Below are 16,635 nucleotides of genomic sequence, written 5' to 3' on the forward strand. Positions count from 1 at the left end.
TCAGCCGGCTGGAGTGGCTCTGTCCTGCGGCGTCTGGGTAGCCCTGGGGTGGCACGGGTGGAGGGTCTGGAAATGAAAGGTGGATTTTCTGGAGTCCTGGGTAAGGTAGTTGGGCTGGGGTCATTGTATCTGTTATGTGTCACTATGTAACAGAGCCCACACCAAAATTTAGTGACTTAAGAAATATTTATCATTGTACAGTTTCCGAGGATCAGGAATTTGGGATCAGGTTAGCTGGGTGGTGCTGACCTAGGGTCTGTAATGAAAGTACAGTCAGGTCATCCGCTAGGATGGCAGTCTTCAAGGGTTTGACTGGAGTTGCAGGATCCAGTTTTAAGGTGGCTCACTTGAGTGGCTGTTGGCTGGAGACTTCAGTTTCTTGCCACATTGACGTCACCCGTAGGGCAGCTTGAGTGTCCTCTACATGGCAGCTGGCTTCCCGGAGAGTGAGTGATCCAAGGAAGAGACAAAGAGGTAGCCACGAGATTTTTGTCATACACCATTGCTTCTGTCACCTGTTCATTAGAGGAGTGCATAAAGCCCAGCACACATTCAGGGAGAAGGGAGTTAAGCTCTGCTTAGTGAAGGGAAAAGTATAGGAATTTTTGGATGTATTTTTAAACCATTGTAGGCAGTGACAGGTGTCGGGAGTTGACCAGCTTTCTCTTGGCTCCCTAATGTAGACTTGAGGGAGTTCTCTGTGTTCTTGAACCCTGAAACTACAAGGTCACAAGTGGACTGGCAGTTTAGATGCAAGCACCCAGAGGTGAGGATGGATTCTGTATACTTAAGCCTTGCTGCTGCTCAGTGTGATCCAGGACTGCCCTGTGGGTCTCCTAAGAGCTTGTAGAAATGTAGTCTCTTAGCGTCTCTTTCAAATCAAAACCCACTTTTTAGTAATAAATCCTGGGAGGATTAGAAACACCTTCAAGTTCAAGGAGCAATGTTATAGAACAAGAATTTAAAGTTTGAAGGTCAACTGTGACAGTATTGTAGAACCCAGCCCATAAAATGGTGAGTAAGCCACGGTGGTTCGAGTCTGGACACTGTCATCAAATATGGAATGTTGGTATTCTAAAACCTTGGTATTAGCATTGAGGGTGGCTGGTCAGTGGGGAGATACCCAGTGTGAGATTGATTTAGCGGTAGATCATCAGCATTCTAGATACCTTTCTGGGTGAAACTGGGTTAGAACCCCCATTGTTCTAGAATCCTGGATGTTACCTACACCACTAGATGCTGATTCTAGAGCTCTAGTTTTGCAGAATGGAGGATGGATAGTAACGCTGGAGACCATAATGGGAGAGTCAGTGATGAACCATGGACTTGCTAGAATCATCTTAATCAGTTAAGGGCATTGTGGATGGACCGTTAGTGTCCTTGAACTGTGGCCTGTACCATGTTAGGGATGTGGCACATTCAAGGTTCTGGACTGGGATGTCAAGTTGGAGCCAGAGGTTCCAGGATCAACGTCCCAGGTCAGCTCTGGGATAGAAAGTGGATGGAGTGGTCAGAAGGTGGATGGTGGGATTAAAATAACCTTGTGGTTGGCCTTTGGAATTCAACTGCCCAAACTAAATCCCAGCTCCAGCACTAACCAGGTGAGTTGGAGAATAGCCCTCCCTTCCTTAGCCTTGTCATTCATCTGTAAAATGGGCTTTTGTCTAGAAGGAAACAACGTGTTTGAAGTACTTAGTTCCTGCTACCCATAGCAGGCGACCCCGAGAGGTTTGTCGAGGTCCAAGAGATTGCAAGAAGGAAAAAGGATGACAGAGATGGACATCAAAACCCTGAGAAACAATCACTGAAAGCCTGCCAGAGCCCAGGGGAGGGCAGGAACCAGAGAGACTCATGGGCACACACACGTTTCTAGGGAGTTGCCAACTAGGCTGTCCCAGCCTCATCACTGATGAACTTTGGAATGGTGGTTGCAAACCTTCCAAAAATGACCTGCCAGTTGTCATGTGGGTTTGTATGTGCCTTTTTCTGGGGGCAAGCAGTATTCATCAGCTTCTCAAAGTGCATCTTGGTCCTTCAAGAAGTGGGGTGTCCAGGCCAAGAACTTGGCCCTGTTAGGCAATGTTAAAAGGATTCAGACCTTGTGTGGGGAGAGAGTCTCACCCCTGGCTGGGGCTTAGGTGGAGTTATCAGATCCTGCCTGGGAACTAATAAAAACATCCCTCCACTGTCCCCTCCCCATCCCGCAGGGGTTGGCCCCTGGTGGTTAGAAGTTCTGGGGGAGTGAACTTGTGGCACAATACATCTGAGCCACCCTTATTCCCAGGGCGGAAGGTTGAACGCAGGCCAAGGATTCTGTGATAATGAAACCCGGAAAGGGATATTCAGCTAATCACTGTTCTAATCTGGAATACAGAGGGATATTCATGGTTCTGGGGCAGGAGAACACTGGAGCCTCGGTCATTGAGACAGCACTTAGTATGTCACAGGTGCTGCACTCATCCGATGTGTGCACATTGGCTCCTAAAGGCCTCAGAGAAGCTCTGTGGTCACCCCCATTTTACAGGTGAGAATAGTAAGGCGGCAGAGCTGAATTTGAACCCAGGCAGCGTGCTGCCAGGGCCTATGCAGGACCAGAATCTACCCCAGGACCAAGAAGTGGGTTCTGGGTGGGTGTGAGGGGAGCATTTTGGGATTGGGCCCCAGAGATTCTGTGGAAGCTTAGCAGGTGTGAGAGGGTGGATCATTGGTGACAATCAGGTGGAGGTCAAAGTCCAGGGCCTGGGGACATTTGGGTTGAGGTTTCTGGCCCTGTGTGTTGAGTAGATATCGAGGTTCAGAGACACCTATCAAATGGGCTTAGGACCTGGGTGAGTGGTAGTCTCCAGTTCTGGCTCCAGCTTTCCAGGTTAGCAAATAGAGCACATAATTGGGGGTGCAGGGTTGAATGTGGAAGAATCATGGGTTCCCAGACTGAAGTGTGTTGGCAACTTGTTTGCAGTGGCCTTAAGATGCCCCACACTTTAGCCCTCAGATGGGGTGTCTCCACACTGGCCCCAAGTTGGATTCAGGGTTTAGACTCTGATGTCAGCCCAGTTGGGAACTTTCTGGAACTGAGAACTTGTCAGCTGGCTGCTTGGACACCATTCCGCTGCCCAACTGTCCCTCCCTCCTCTAGCCAAAAGGCCTTTCTCAATGTACATTGGAGGTGGGAGGGGGCGGCAGGGTTTGTAACAGTTGCTGCCTGTCTCTATGATCCAGTACCTTCTAGAACACCACTGTCCAATAGACGTTTCTGCGATGGTGGGAATGTTGCATATTTGCCCTATCCATTAGAGTAGCCTCTGGCCACATGTGAATACTGAGCTCTTGAAATGTGGCTAGTGTGACTGAGGAACCAACTTTTTAATTTTACTTAAATGGTCACATACAGCTTCTGGCTACCATATTGAATGGTGCAGTTCTAGACCGCTCCAGGGGGGAAAAAAGAAATCTGATGTTAAACCTCATCCCAACATGCCCACTGACACAGAAAAGGGTGGAATTGCCCATTAGAAGAGGAAGTTGGGGGTTCAATTGCCTGGCTCACCTTGTTCTCTATGGCCCTTGCCCTCGACCAAGCAAAGGGTTCTAGATCCTATGGTTCTAGGTGTGGTAAGACTTTAGGGGGGGTGTGCCCTGAGTTCACCTACCTCCCACCAGTCCTTTTCCCTTTCAAAAAAAAAAGCACTTCATGATATTGGCCGTGACGTTTATTTCAGGGGTGGGTTATATACAGCAGTGACCCGGATGCCCGGGAGCCCCTCATCCCCACCAGGGGCTTGGGTGGGGAAAGGAGGCATTGGCAGAAGGCACACAGTGGTAATGGCCTAGAGGAGGCCAGGAATTTTGGGTGGGGGTGTAGTGTATCCTGGGAGACCCAGATGGGGAAACTGAGTCTTGGGGGGGGTGTCAGCTGGTCCCTAGAGCTTGTGCTGGTTGTCCCTCTCATGCCTGGGCTACAGGAGGACGCAGGGGCAGCCCCCGTCCTTCTTCCTGGGGGCACTGGGTGGGCTGGGTGGGAGCTCTTGTTCCTGGTACTTCCTGTGGGAAGATGCTGGTGAGTTTGGGCCACAGGGGTTGGGGACAAGGACAAGGGGAAGGGGGCTCTGCTCACCGGACAGCCCGCACCAGCTGTTCGAAGGCCTCGTCTACGTTGAGCCGCAGTTTGGCTGAGGCCTCGAAGTAGGCTATGTGGTGGGAGGCACTGAAGGCAAAGGCTTCAGAACGGGGGACCTGTGGGACAACATGGTGAAGTCAGGTCTCTGCACTCAAGAGGGGTCCCAGTGTGGATGGGAGGCAGAAAGACTGTGTGCCTGAATAGGAGTTACATATTGTAGGGGCTCAAGTGAAGAGGGAAATTCCAGGGGGAACGTGAGGGGGGAACGCCGAGGGGGCTCGGCACCATTTAAGAAGTAGGGGAAGGATGCACAGAGGTTTGCCCTCCTAAGCATTAGATAACTGAGTTCATCAGGCAGAGAAGTCAGGGTGTTCCTGGCAGAGGCCTGGGCAGAGTTTCTGAGCTTGGAAATCCCCAAAGTCTTAGTTTGCATTCTGTGTGGAAATCACGCAGTCTCTATGTATAGGGAAGAGGTGAAAGCAGAGAAAGGAAGGGATGAGACCACGGTGGGCATCAAGCGCCAGGTGGAAGAGTTGAGGTTTTCTCCCAGGGGCACTGGGGAGCCATAGAGGGCTGGGAGCAGGGAAGGGGGAGGGGGAGGGGGCTGGGCCAGCAGGGACCCAGTGGGAAACTGACTGGAGGGGAGAAACAGACGGATGGGACAAGGGTCCAGGTGGGAACAGGCGGGATGGGGCAGAATCAGGGCCAGTTGACCTGGTGATGGGGAGGAGCCCTTTTGTCCAACCAGCCACCTCTCCTGGGAACTCCAGTATGCAATGCTGGGGACTCAGAAGGTCTGACTTGGTGGCAACACATCTAGTGAGGTGGGTGACAATAAAGTGAGCAAGACTGCAAGAGCCACAGAAGAGCCACAGGAGGATGCTGATGTGAAGAGAGGCAGGAGGTGCACCGGAAGGAAGGGACCTCCCAGGCTGAGATGGGGTCCCCGGGGGGTCCCAGACCTGGCGCTGTGCCTCAAGATCTGCCTTGTTCCCGACCAACACGATGGGGAAGTCGTCGCGGTCCTTGACTCGGAGGATCTGCGTGAAGAGCTTGCTCACCTCATTGAAACTGCAGATGAAGCCAGAGGCGTGAGGTCCAGCCACTCAGCCCTGGTCCCCTCTGCTCTGCCACCTCCCGGCTCCTCTCACCTTTGCCGGTCGTTAATGGCAAACACCAGCAGGAAACCGTGCCCAGCGCGCATGTACTGCTCCCGCATGGCGCCGAACTCCTCCTGGCCCGCAGTGTCCAGGACTGCAGAGAGGGGAAGAGGGCTACTGTGGGGACCCGGATCTCCCTAGACACTCCCCCACCACCCCCCCATCCAGTCCCTGCCGCCCTCACTGTCCAGCCGGGCAGGGACGCCATCCACGGTGCAGATCTTTGTGTAGGAGTCTTCGATGGTGGGGTCGTAGTCAGACACAAAGTAGGACTGGTGGGGTGGGGGAAAGGACACTGTTACTCTAGAGCCCAGCAGGAATGACATAGCCCTGCCTCTGGGGTCTGCCTTTCTCTACCCGCCCTCTCTCTGAATCTTAATCTCTTTCTGAGTCTCTGTCCCTCCCCCTACCCACAGTCCCCTGTCCCTAAGGCTTTCCTGGTCCACCCTGGTGTAAAGTACATCTTCCAAATCGTTTATGTCCTGGCTGTGTGACATTGAACAAATCACTTCCCCTCTCTGTACCTGTTTCCTCATTTGAAAAATGAAGCTAAATATAGCACTATACTTAATCCAATGTTTGTGAGATTCAGGGAAAATCCATTTGACACCTAAGCATTTAACATATCGCCTAGACATAGTACTTGCTCAGTTATTGGGAGTCGTTGTTGTCCAGAATATCTATCTGCCTGTCTACATCTCTCCCTCCCCCTCTTTCAATTGCCTCCTTTTTTTTTTCTTCTCCCCCCCCTCCCGCCCCGCTTTTAGTATCTCCTCCCAGGGGAAGGTCCCAGTTCCAATCCGACTGTTGAGAAACTGCCCCGCCCTAAGGCTGGGCCCCTCCCTTCCTGTCTGCGTCCCGCCTGCCTCCAGCCAGGCCTTTGGACAGCTTCAGGTCTGCCCCTAGGGACAAGGGACGCAGGGCCTTTCTCTACACAGACAAGGGCTCTCATGCAGGCGCTGGATGGGGTCTCTTGTTGGGTCTGGGGCCCAGGGGCCTCTGCAGTAGTGTCTCAGGAGCAGACACCTTTCTAGGGTTTCTCTGAGGTGGGTGGGTGTTTCCCGTGGGAATGGGGTAGAGGTTTCCTGGGCAGGGGTGGATTTTCAGTAGAGAAGGGGAGATCTGGCAGCTGGGGGTCTGAGGGCTGCATCCTGTCTGCTGGAGGGGTGCTTGGTGAGGCTTGTGTTGGAGGGAAGGTGTAGGGACAAGGCCCTGGGGGAATTAGGGGTGTGTATTCAGAGCACCTCAGGAGAAGCTCAGGGTTGAGAACTGGGGGAGAGCCCCAAGATAATTTGGTCACATTTGGGAGGTTGGCCATAGGATATGGGTGCCTGTCTAGTCTTAGAGACCCTGACATGCATTTATGGGGTCAGAGACACTCCCAAGGAGTAGATCTTTCTGGGGGTATCAAGAATTTGGGGGTTAACCAGAGTTTCTGAGAGGGGCTCAGAGTTGGAGTGGAGGAGAACTCAAGATGGAGGAGTGGTTGGTTTTTCTTGGGAGAGGGTGGAGGTCTGGGTCTGGTAGGATGGGGGAGCCACAGGACTTGGGGGGTCTTACAGTTCTCTGGAATGGCCAAGGGGCAGGATCTATTTGAACTCTCTTGGGTTTCAGGGTGCCTCTTTTAGAACTGAGTTTTCCCAAATTGGCCTCAGGGACAGTCTGGGCATAATTTCTAGATTCGGGGAGGTCCCTGAAGGGGCTAAGCATCCAGATTGGGGGGATCTCAAGGGCTTTGGGCACAGGCATTCTCCCTGTTAGGCTCTGGGTGACTCAGAAGGGAAGCTGGGGTCTTGGATTTGGGGGAGATGCGCTCAGGGTGAGGGAAAGTGGCACCTATGGCGGTGGGGTAGGGGAAACAAGAGTGCTTAGGGTCTGAATGCAGTGACATGGATTTAGGATGCTCCCAGGAGGTGCTCAGGGTCAGGTCAGCAGGGAAGGGGGGTTCTGGGAGGAGGGACGGTGGGTCTCAGGATGAGTATAGGAAGAAGGTCCTTCATGTAGGGGGTGGTGGTCCTGGGGGGCTCAGGGTCACGATCTGAGGGGAATTTTTAAGATTAGAGGGCCTTATAGGAGGGTCTCAATGATGGATGGAGGGGAAATCGGGGTCTCAGGGATTCCCCCAAGGGCTACGTTCTGGGTCCCGGGGGCACCCCCCGGGTGAGGGCCCACTACCTGGATGAACTGGATGGTCAGCGCACTCTTGCCCACGCCGCCGCCGCCCACGACCACCAGCTTGTGTGTCTCGCTGGGTGGGGGGTCCCCGGGTCCCGGCCCCCCGCCCCGGGGCCGCCCCCGCCCCGTCCCGGACGCCGCCCCGCTGCTCATGTCGCCACCGCTGCTGCCGCCGCCGCTACCGCCTGGGGGGGAGCCGGGCGGGGCCTAGGGGGCGGGCCACATTAATAAGGCTACTGCATAATCATGAGCTCCGGCAAAGAGGGCACAAGTCTCGGGACACTTAAGGAGGAGGTAAGGCCAGGGAAAAGGAGGAGCTATGCTAATAAGGGCAGGGGAACGACTTTCGCCGCTAAGGGGAATTCCGAAAGGGGTGGGGATATGCTAATGAGAGAACTGTGCTCACCCAGAGCTGCGCCACGCGCTCAGGCCTGGCGGGCCGTTTTGGGGCGGGACTATGCTAATAAGAGCTTTCGTTCTTTCGGCAGACAGGTCGGGAAGGTTTTCGGGGAGGGGTTATGCAAAGGAGCAATCATGTGAAGCCGCTTCTCAGGGCATTCTCTCCGAGGTTTTGTTCTGGTAGGCGGGGCTCGCCGACTCGCGCGCGGCCGTATATAGGCGCGCTCCGAGGCAGGAGCAGCTCCTGAGGGGAGGTTCCACCTCCGTTCTGGGATCTTAGCCAAACTGCCGACCCGGGCGTCTGGGCTGGATATTGGCGTCTCCGCCCGCTAAGGGACCCAGGCTTCCGGTTGCCGCTGTCCCAGCCAAGCGGAAGACAGACTGGGAGGGGAGTTGGGGCCCTTGGAGGGGGACCGCCGGGTAACGGGGCAGGGAGGGGCCGTGAGATCACTGCATTCCTAATCCATGAGCCAGCTCGCCCAAGCCGGGACGCCTGGGTCATGAAGGGCCTAGAGCCAGGATTTCTGGGTCTTTGAAGGAGAAGGAAGCTCCCTAGGAGAGAACTGGGAGTTCTGCATCTCGGAGGGGAGGAGATCTGGGGATCCTTACTAGTATTAGGACTACCCATGTTTCGTTAAGGAGGGAGCTGGAAGCCCAGATTCTTGGGTCCCGGGGTTGGAGGGACTGGGAACCCAGACTTCTGCGAGAGAATCGCTGTGGGGAACCCGAACATTTTGTGTTCATGTAAAGTACGAGCTTGAGACCAGAAATTGTCTAATAGAGGAAAAGACTGAGAGCCCGACTCGTGGATCTAAGAAAGGAGGAGGGAAGTGGAACTCCCCATTCCTCTGCACCGGAATTTGGACTTTTCGGTTCTAGATGAAGGAGGCTGTAGGGGAGGGCTTCTTGGTTCTAAATTTAGAGGGGACTAGGGGGATTGGGATTCTGGGATCTCCAGAATGTGGGCGGGGCAACTCCCAGCAGTCCAGCGTTTTTTTTTAACACTACCCACTCCGCGGAACTACAATTCCCTCGCATCTGTCCGGCTGAGTGCCTTTTACGTCACTTCCTGTTCCGCAGCTCTTTCTGCACGCACATAGGGAATTGTGGGGTCTCATCGCGGGCTACTGCAAGCACGCCCACTTCACCTCTCACCTCCTTGCTGCTCCCGCGTGACGGAGGCGACGCGCGGACTACGCCTCCCGGCGTGCCTCGCGCGCACCCCTGCTCATGTGCCCCGTTGACTGCTGGGAGACTGAGTCCGGCGCCTTCCCACCAGCCTTCACGGCACCGTGCTCGGTACTTGAAGTCCCGGCAAGCACGGCGGCGTTTTAGCTCCGCCTCTCTCCTCCCTCTGCTAGCGAACCCCACCGCCCCAGCCCGCCCCGCCCCGCGCCGGGGCCGGAGCCGCAGCCCGAGCGGCGGGGTAAGATGGCGGCGGTGGTCCGGACCGCGGGGCTCAGGCCTATCGGGGTGGGCGGGGCGGAGTCGGGTCGCTGGTAGTCCTGGGGTCCTCTCCACACGCTGCAGGGTCTGGAGGACTTAGTGGGGCGGCCTCTGGCCCGGCAGCGGCAGCGGAGCCTTGCGCTGAAGCGGGGGCCTTCTCAAGGCCCTGGGACGTGTCTGTGGGTGTCGGGGGCCATCTACGAGGCATCCCCGTAAGAACTGGGGACGTCCACAGGGCCTGGACCGAGACTGGCGCCTGCCCTTCATCATATAGCCAGCTTGGGTCATTTCTGTAGGCACTGTTGATCGTCTTTATGGGCTGACCGGAGGCTAGGGTCTGTTCAGAGGGTTCTGGGGCCATCTTGAGATATATCCCAGGGGTGAAGGAGGTCTGCAAGAGCTGAGGAGTTTCTGCAGAGCCATCTATAGCGCCTGGGGTATGTCTGTTGGGGCTGGGAAGTGTCTACATGGGCTGACTGACGTGAGGATGCCACTCACCTACATGGGTCTGGGGCCATTTAGCGGACCTGAGAGAACTTCCTGTGTTAAAAAGTCTTAGAGGTGGGATGTGCCCACCAAGGGACGGAGGCAAATATTGAGATGTGCTGAGAGGTCTAGATGGGTCTCCAACGTCTGGGAAGTGTCTAATCTGGGTGACAGGAGGCTGGGGTAGTTAGAAGGACCAGGAATCATCTAGGTGGCTTTGAGTGTGCCTGCAGCAAATTCGAATGCCTTTTGGGGCCATATAACTAGATGGAGAATAAGACAAAGGAGAATTTTGGAAAATTTGCTGAACTCAAATGTACTTGCACTTTAGAAGGTAATTCAGATGAAAAATATTTTAAAATTTTCTGTTGCCCCGGAGCTATAGAGAGTTAGAATAAGCCCACATTAGTCTGGGAAAGTTTATGGAATCATCTAGTACAATGCTTTTCAAACTCTCTTGACCTTGATCTATAGCAAGAAATACATTTTTCATTGAGGCCCCATACCTTCTGACATGTATTTAAGTAATACCCATGTCCCATTAATTGATGTTTCCACCTACTACTTGTGATGTATTATGAACAATTTTCTGCGTCCGATTTACTTTTTATAAGAAGCTACTTGTGAAGCAGTATACTGCTGTCAGACTGTAGTTTGGGAATCACTGATCAAGAGAGACCTAGTAATGTCCGCAGGGCTTTCTCATGTTGAAAACACCGAAGGAGCCTTGGGTGTGTCTGCAGAGCCTGGGGTATGTCTAAATGGGCAAGGGAGCATCTTCATACCTGCAGAGGGTTTGGGATCTGTGTGTTTGTAGTCAGCAGACCTTGATTAAGTTTCTGTTATGTGACAGTCATTGTAACTTGTGCTTCCCGCCCCCAGGTGCTGGAACTGAGTAGCTCCAGGGCTGGAACTGTCCTTAGGGCCTTATCAGGGGGGTATCAATGGGAGTTAGGGAAGGAGCCTCAGGCTCTTAGAGAGCTGGGAGGCTGCATGGGGGAGCTTTGGCAAAGCTTGAAAATGTGGTCCGAGGGAGACCAGGACAGAGGCCTTTTCTTTGCAAGTATACAGCTGGGGAATTGGGGAGACATGTCTGGAGAAACCTGGGCCCTAAAGGCCAATAATGATAATTATTATTACTCTGTATTGAGCATTGGGTTGTGCTAACTCTGTGGTAGAAATGTCTCCTTTCAATTCTCACAGCCTTTTTCAGAGGTAGATTCCCGGACTGTGCCATGTACAGATAAGCACACTGAGTTGAGGATTAGGGATTTGAAGCTTTCTAGAAAGTTTGAGACTGGATATTGTTTCAGAGTAGCAGTTTTGATGGTTGCTGGGAAGCCCACAGCTGAAATATTCCTGTTGTTTGAAGCCCAATTAAGACAACCACCAGTCTGAAGGATGACCTTTCAACTTCAGTATAACCTATGAATTTTTGTGACATCGAAAAGGCTTTAGCCATGCTTGCATACAGTGGGCAGACAAGACATAGGCGGATGTCCCCATGGGGTCTAGTAGACAGCACATCTTTCTGAAATTCGTGTTTTCATTTCAAAAGTGGCATGTTGGTTTTGTAAATCACACTGTCATAGGTCCATCTTATATTGTATACCTAAATAAATTGTTTTTGGTCCCTCAACATCGAGGAAAATTGATGCTTTAGGAAGTTGCATCATGTTTGCGTTGCACCCAGCACACTGACACGTACCTCAGTTTGGGAAAGGTGGGTGCATGAGACTATGGAGCATACTATTTGAAATCACAGCTTAACAGAAAAAAATCTTGGCATTGGGTTGGCTCCCACGAAAGTGGGCCATGAGGTCTTAAGTTTGGTTGTGGGGGAAACTGGGAACTGATTGTTGAAATGGGGTGGGAAGGCTTCCTTTCCACAGAGGAGGCAGCTGACATCCAGATAAGGGAAGAGAATCACTTTAGTCCCTCTGGTATCTCTATTAGACCCAGTACACTCCCAAGGACTGGGATGAGGTGGGTGGGGGAGAGGAGAGATACTGAAGAGGATGCTGACGGAGGCAACGTTGGAGGCCTTTGAGGTCTTTGTGTCCATCCTCTGCTTCTGTCCACTTCCACACTCCACACCCCACCCCAAAGCCCTGTCCGTCTGCACTCCAAACTCACCCCCTCAACTTCCAGGTGACCATGGAGGAAGAAGATGAGTCTCGAGGGAAAACAGAGGAGTCGGTTGAAGATCGAGGCGATGGTCCGCCAGACAGAGACCCCACGCTTTCTTCTACTGCCTTTATCCTGGTGAGGCTGCTAGACATCTGGGGCCAAGGGAGGAGGGGCTGGGAGTCCGGATTCCAGGGCCTGACTCCTGGGCCTCAGGGGGAGGCGGGGCTGGGAGCCTGCACTCTTGGCTCCTCTGAAGGGTTTGAGTCTGGTTGTAGGGTGTCTAGAATGCCTGTCTCCCAGGAGTAGAGCTTGTGACCATTTGCACGAATCCCCTGACTGCCACCCTTTCTTTCCACCCCCTTCACCCCCCATCTTTTCTCTAGCGGGCCATTCAGCAGGCTGTGGGAAGTTCCCTGCAGGGGGATCTGCCGAATGATAAAGGTATGAGGGGTTCTGGTTCCTCTTAGTTCCCTGACCCATCTCTGCATTCTTTATCTCAATTTCATTCATATACACTTTCCTGAGGCCTCCTGGGTACCACCCTGTGCTGGCACGGGAGCCAAAAATGGGTCAAACCCCCTGTGGCTGCCTTGGAGGGGCTCACAGTTTGGTGGAAGGAGACACGCTCACAGCACAGAGGTAGCCTGTGGTACCATGAGATGGCAGGAGGCCCAGCTAGGTTAGGGGACAGGGTCCAGGAAGGCTTTCTAGAGAGGGTGCCAGGTGGACTGGGTCTCTAAGGATATGTTAGAGTTGTCTGGTAAAAAAGAAGGCCTTGGGGGAGGGGGGTTGTCACTTTGAGGGGTAAAAGGTATAACTGTTGCACTGTGTTGTACAGCTGAAACTAATTTAAAAAAATGTTTATTTCACAATAAAAAAATAAAAAAAAAGAAGTCCTGTTAGGCAGAGGTAACAGTAGGCGCACAGCACAGGGGTGCATTGCAGGACCGAGTTGTGGTTTTTAGGGGCTGGTGGACAGGAGGCGCGAGGGAAGACGGGAGGTTCGTGGGGACCAGGTCATAGCCTGGCTCGAATGCCGAACTGACTTGTCAGGACTTCATTCTGAGGGCAGCTGGGAGGACAGAGGGGTGAGGGAGTTGGAGCCTCAGAAGGGCGTTGAGAAAGTCCACCTGGGACCCACATTAGAAGGTGGTGGATGGAGGCCGGGAGAGCAGGCAGGCGTGTGGTTCCCTTGTCAAGAGCTAGGGCAGGCTCCTTTTTTCTCTGCCCCACAGGGTTTTCCCACCTAGTCCTCTGTCCTCAGTTCCCCATGCAAATCTCTCTCTAGATGGCTCTCGGTGTCATGGCCTTCAATGGAGGCGCTGCCGGAGCCCACGGTCAGAGTCCCGTTCCCAGGAATCAGGAGGAACTGACACGGCTACTGTGAGTAAGGAGGGAGCCAGGGGAGGAAGGGCACTGGGGCCTGGATTCCGGAGATGGGGAGATGGGGTTGGGCACTCAGACTCCTGAGCCGGGGGTGCGGATCAGGGGCAGTGTTGGAGGGCCTGGGGGCCGGGCCCTGGGTCCTGGAGGCAGTCTGGCTGAGGGAAGTGGTTGGATCACTGCATTTTCTTAGGAGGTTAGGGGTTGGGGAAATGGGATTTGTGGGTCCTCACATGATTAGGGACAGGGTGGAGCTCCTTTTCCCTATTCCAGGTGCTGGACATGGCTGCAGACAGCTTCCTGGCAGGGTTGGTGAGCATCCTGGACCCTCCAGACACCTGGGTTCCCAGCCACCTGGACCTGCGTCCTGGCGAGTGAGTAGTTGAGCAGCTGGAGGGGAGATCCCCTGGTTTGGGAGCTGGTAGCACCACCGAGGCTCACTCACCCTTTCTGTCTTGCAGAAGCGAGGACATGCTGGAGCTGGTGGCTGAGGTCCGAATCGGGGACAGGGATCCAATCCCTCTGCCAGTACCCAGCCTGCTGCCCCGTCTCAGGGCCTGGAGGACCGGCAAAACGGGTATGTGGGATGAGGGCAGAGCTGGGCAGGCGGTGGCCTTGGCTTTGTGTGAGAGTCAGCTGTCATTAGAAGTAATAGTAGTGATAATCGTGTCATTTAGACAGACTCTTTATTTTAATGTGTTTTTTTCCCCCCTATTACACTGCAGTAAAGTCCACACATACATATAGATTACAAAAAGTAAAAACATGTGATGGCTGCTGTGTGGGAGCAGTTAGCACACAAGAGGGACTCGATGTCCAGAGCTCTACCTATCAGTGTGACTGCATGGGGACTTGTGTCTCCAGGCGGGAGCACTTAGCATCACCATCTTCCAGAGGAGAAAATCTGAGAGAGGGAAATGGCATGCTTGAGGTGACACAGCCAGTTGTTTAGTGGGCCCTGAGCACCAAGCCGGGTCCTTCTAAGTGTAAAGCCGAAGTTGTTGACTTGCGTGATGTGTACCTGCCCAAGCGAAAGTCTGCCCCCCAACCCCACACAGTGGCAAGCAGTGTAGAGCAGTGTAGAGCAGAGGTTCTCAAACTCGAGCGGGCACCAGAAGCAGCAGGAGGACCTCTTGATACACAGGTCTCCAGGCCCACCCTCAGAGTTTCGGATTTAGCAGGTCTGGGGTAGGGCCTGGGAATTTGCATTTTTAACTAGTTCCTTGGTGATGCTGCTGCTGCTGGCCCCCGGGACCCCGATGAGAACCCTGGGTTCAAACTTCCATTTTGCATGTACATATGTGTTTGGGGAGGAGTAGTGAGGAGAGGAAGGTGCAGGTCTAGCGGTAGGTTCGCTACAAGCCACTGTCCCACTGCAGAACGTGGCTTGCACACCCTCTGAGCCAGTTCATGTTTTCCTCATCCTTTGTTTATAGTTACAGGTTGACTTGTCCATTAGGCTCAGGGGACATGGTGCCTAGGGCCCACAAAAGTATTTTCATTTTGTAAAATCAGGACTGTAGAGGCTAAGTAAACAAATGGGCAGGACAGCATTCCAAGAAAACTTTATTTAGAAAAACAGATGGTAAGCTGGACTTGGATCTTAGGCCTTAAGTAATACAGATGTATCTAGAACCTAATTGTTGTCTTCAGGGGTTATATTTTATTTCCTTATTCCAAGTGTTTTTTGGTCTTCATTTGGAAAATGTTAAGAACTTAGAGAAAAGAAAAGAAAGATCACCCATAATCCTACCCCATATAAAAATTATATAAAAAAGCGATGGCTTGCGTTTCCAGACCTCTCTAGTCTGTAGACTGTTTCAGGTGGTGGCGATAACATCCAGGGTCGCAGGCGCTCACACTCACCGAGTTCTCACGGTGCCAGGCACAGTCTGGTTCTTTCTGTGCAGCTGCTCATCTGGTCCTCTGATCCCTGTGTGGTCTGAATGCTCCCATCATCATCATCCCCTGCTTTATTTTCCTCCAGAGCCCTCAGCAGCTGGCGGACGCTACGTTTGGCACGTTGATATTTCTCTCCCCACTCGAATGTGAGCTCCTTGAAGGCAGGGATTTTTGTCTGTTTTGCTCATTCTATTCCTAGTACCCCAAACAGCACCTGGCACCGATAGATAATTGATAAAAATGTGTTGAATGAATGCACGGACCCCATTTTGTAGGTGAGGAAACTGAGGCAGACAGAGGTTGGTTGAGTGACTTGCCCACGGTTGGGTCATGAGGGAGGGCTGGAACCTGGGATCCAGATCAGGAGGTGGCTTTAGAGCTGGCACTGTCCACACGAGCATGCTGGTGTCCTTGCCTTAGCAGGTCCTTGCAGTTATGTGTGGTTGACAGAGGGGCCTCTGGACTCCATCGTGTGTGTCCGAGCCCTGGCCCGGCCACCCATCCGAGGTGCAGCCTCGTGTGGGACTTGGTGGCACTGAGACTGTAGTGCTTAGAAAGCAGGGTCTCAGGAGTGCGGATGAGTTGACATAGGAAAGCATGATGCCTGGCCCATAGGAAGGAGTGAACACTGGTCGTCACTGTCATTAGTCAGTGTTGTCTCGGGTCCTGAGCAGATGTAGCCCTATGGGTAGGGCTCATCACACAGTGAAGAGTGCGGGGTGGGGACTCAGGCTGGCAGTGCTCCCTAGCTCTTCCCCTTCCTGGCTCTGGAGAGGGAACTTCACCTTCTCAGCTTTCCATGATTCTCTCTATAAAATGAGATAAGTTGCCAGAAAAGGCAGTGGGTGCAGAAGGTTCGAGCTTGGCTGTGCAGGAGGTCAGAGGTTTGAACCCTGGCTCTCCTGCCCTGGCCTGCACCCTCCGTGGTAACATCACTGCCGTCGGCGGTCAGGGTGGTCTTGGGCTGCGGGTTAGCATCTGTCTCAGGATATGGGAGTACAGGCTCGGGAGCCACACTGACCGAGTTTGCACCCCAACTCCTCCCTGCTGTCTGTGTGCCCTTGGGGAAGATACCACAGCTCTCTGTGCCTCAGTTTCCTCCTGGGACCCCTGGGTCACAGAACCTATGGTGTGGAGTTTTTACGAACATCCTACAAGTTGACACATGTAAAGCACTGGGGGCAGTGCCTGCTAGTGCAGCGAGTGCCGAGTGGGGTGTGGGGGCATGGATGGGTGCTGGTCTGCCTGTGGCCCCCTCTGCTGGGGAACAAGGAGGACGGATGTGCACCTAACCATGGCTCTCTTTCTCTCCCGTTCCTTTACAGTTTCTCCCCAGTCTCACTCTTCTCGACCCCCCTGTGCCCGCCACCTCCTAACCTTGGGCACTGGAGACGGGGGCCCCGCCCCACCCCCTGCGCCCTCCTCTGCATCCTCTTC

At 53.5% G+C, this 16,635-nt stretch overlaps 2 protein-coding genes across 2 annotated transcripts in view; one reads left to right on the forward strand and one right to left on the reverse strand.

Annotated features, from left to right (window-relative positions):
• Window positions 1-3,692: 3,692 nt before the first annotated feature.
• Window positions 3,693-7,645, reverse strand: RRAS (RAS related). Its single transcript, XM_019658256.1, has 6 exons — window positions 7,453-7,645; window positions 5,462-5,549; window positions 5,269-5,371; window positions 5,080-5,188; window positions 4,115-4,233; window positions 3,693-4,041 (listed from the first exon to the last, which is right to left on the reverse strand). Exons 1-6 carry the CDS (start codon window positions 7,603-7,605, stop codon window positions 3,957-3,959), a joined length of 657 nt encoding a protein of 218 aa, XP_019513801.1. The 5' UTR covers window positions 7,606-7,645; the 3' UTR covers window positions 3,693-3,956.
• Window positions 7,646-9,116: 1,471 nt separating this feature from the next.
• The window catches only part of SCAF1 (SR-related CTD associated factor 1), a 14,308-nt gene continuing 6,789 nt past the window's right edge, over window positions 9,117-16,635 (forward strand). Inside the window, exons 1-8 of the mRNA XM_019658159.1 lie at window positions 9,117-9,277; window positions 11,935-12,048; window positions 12,297-12,354; window positions 13,202-13,296; window positions 13,570-13,670; window positions 13,758-13,873; window positions 15,284-15,344; window positions 16,524-16,635. Coding sequence (XP_019513704.1) covers window positions 11,941-12,048; window positions 12,297-12,354; window positions 13,202-13,296; window positions 13,570-13,670; window positions 13,758-13,873; window positions 15,284-15,344; window positions 16,524-16,635 — 651 coding nt within the window. The 5' untranslated portion in view covers window positions 9,117-9,277; window positions 11,935-11,940. The remainder of the gene's footprint in view (window positions 9,278-11,934; window positions 12,049-12,296; window positions 12,355-13,201; window positions 13,297-13,569; window positions 13,671-13,757; window positions 13,874-15,283; window positions 15,345-16,523) is intronic.

Source organism: Hipposideros armiger, unplaced genomic scaffold (genome assembly GCF_001890085.2).
Source record: "Hipposideros armiger isolate ML-2016 unplaced genomic scaffold, ASM189008v1 scaffold_283, whole genome shotgun sequence".
Taxonomy (NCBI): domain Eukaryota; kingdom Metazoa; phylum Chordata; class Mammalia; order Chiroptera; family Hipposideridae; genus Hipposideros; species Hipposideros armiger.

What these genes read in the sequence shown, in the direction of transcription:
- RRAS (XM_019658256.1), bottom strand. Translation starts at nt 7,605, where the DNA reads ATGAGCAGCGGGGCGGCGTCCGGGACGGGGCGGGGGCGGCCCCGGGGC. An exon ending in CGTCCCTGCCCGGCTGGACA is followed by an intron (nt 5,372 to 5,461) that starts GTGAGGGCGGCA and finishes CCCTCTCTGCAG; the next exon opens with TCCTGGACACTGCGGGCCAG. An exon ending in CAGCTGGTGCGGGCTGTCCG is followed by an intron (nt 4,042 to 4,114) that starts GTGAGCAGAGCC and finishes ATCTTCCCACAG; the next exon opens with GAAGTACCAGGAACAAGAGC.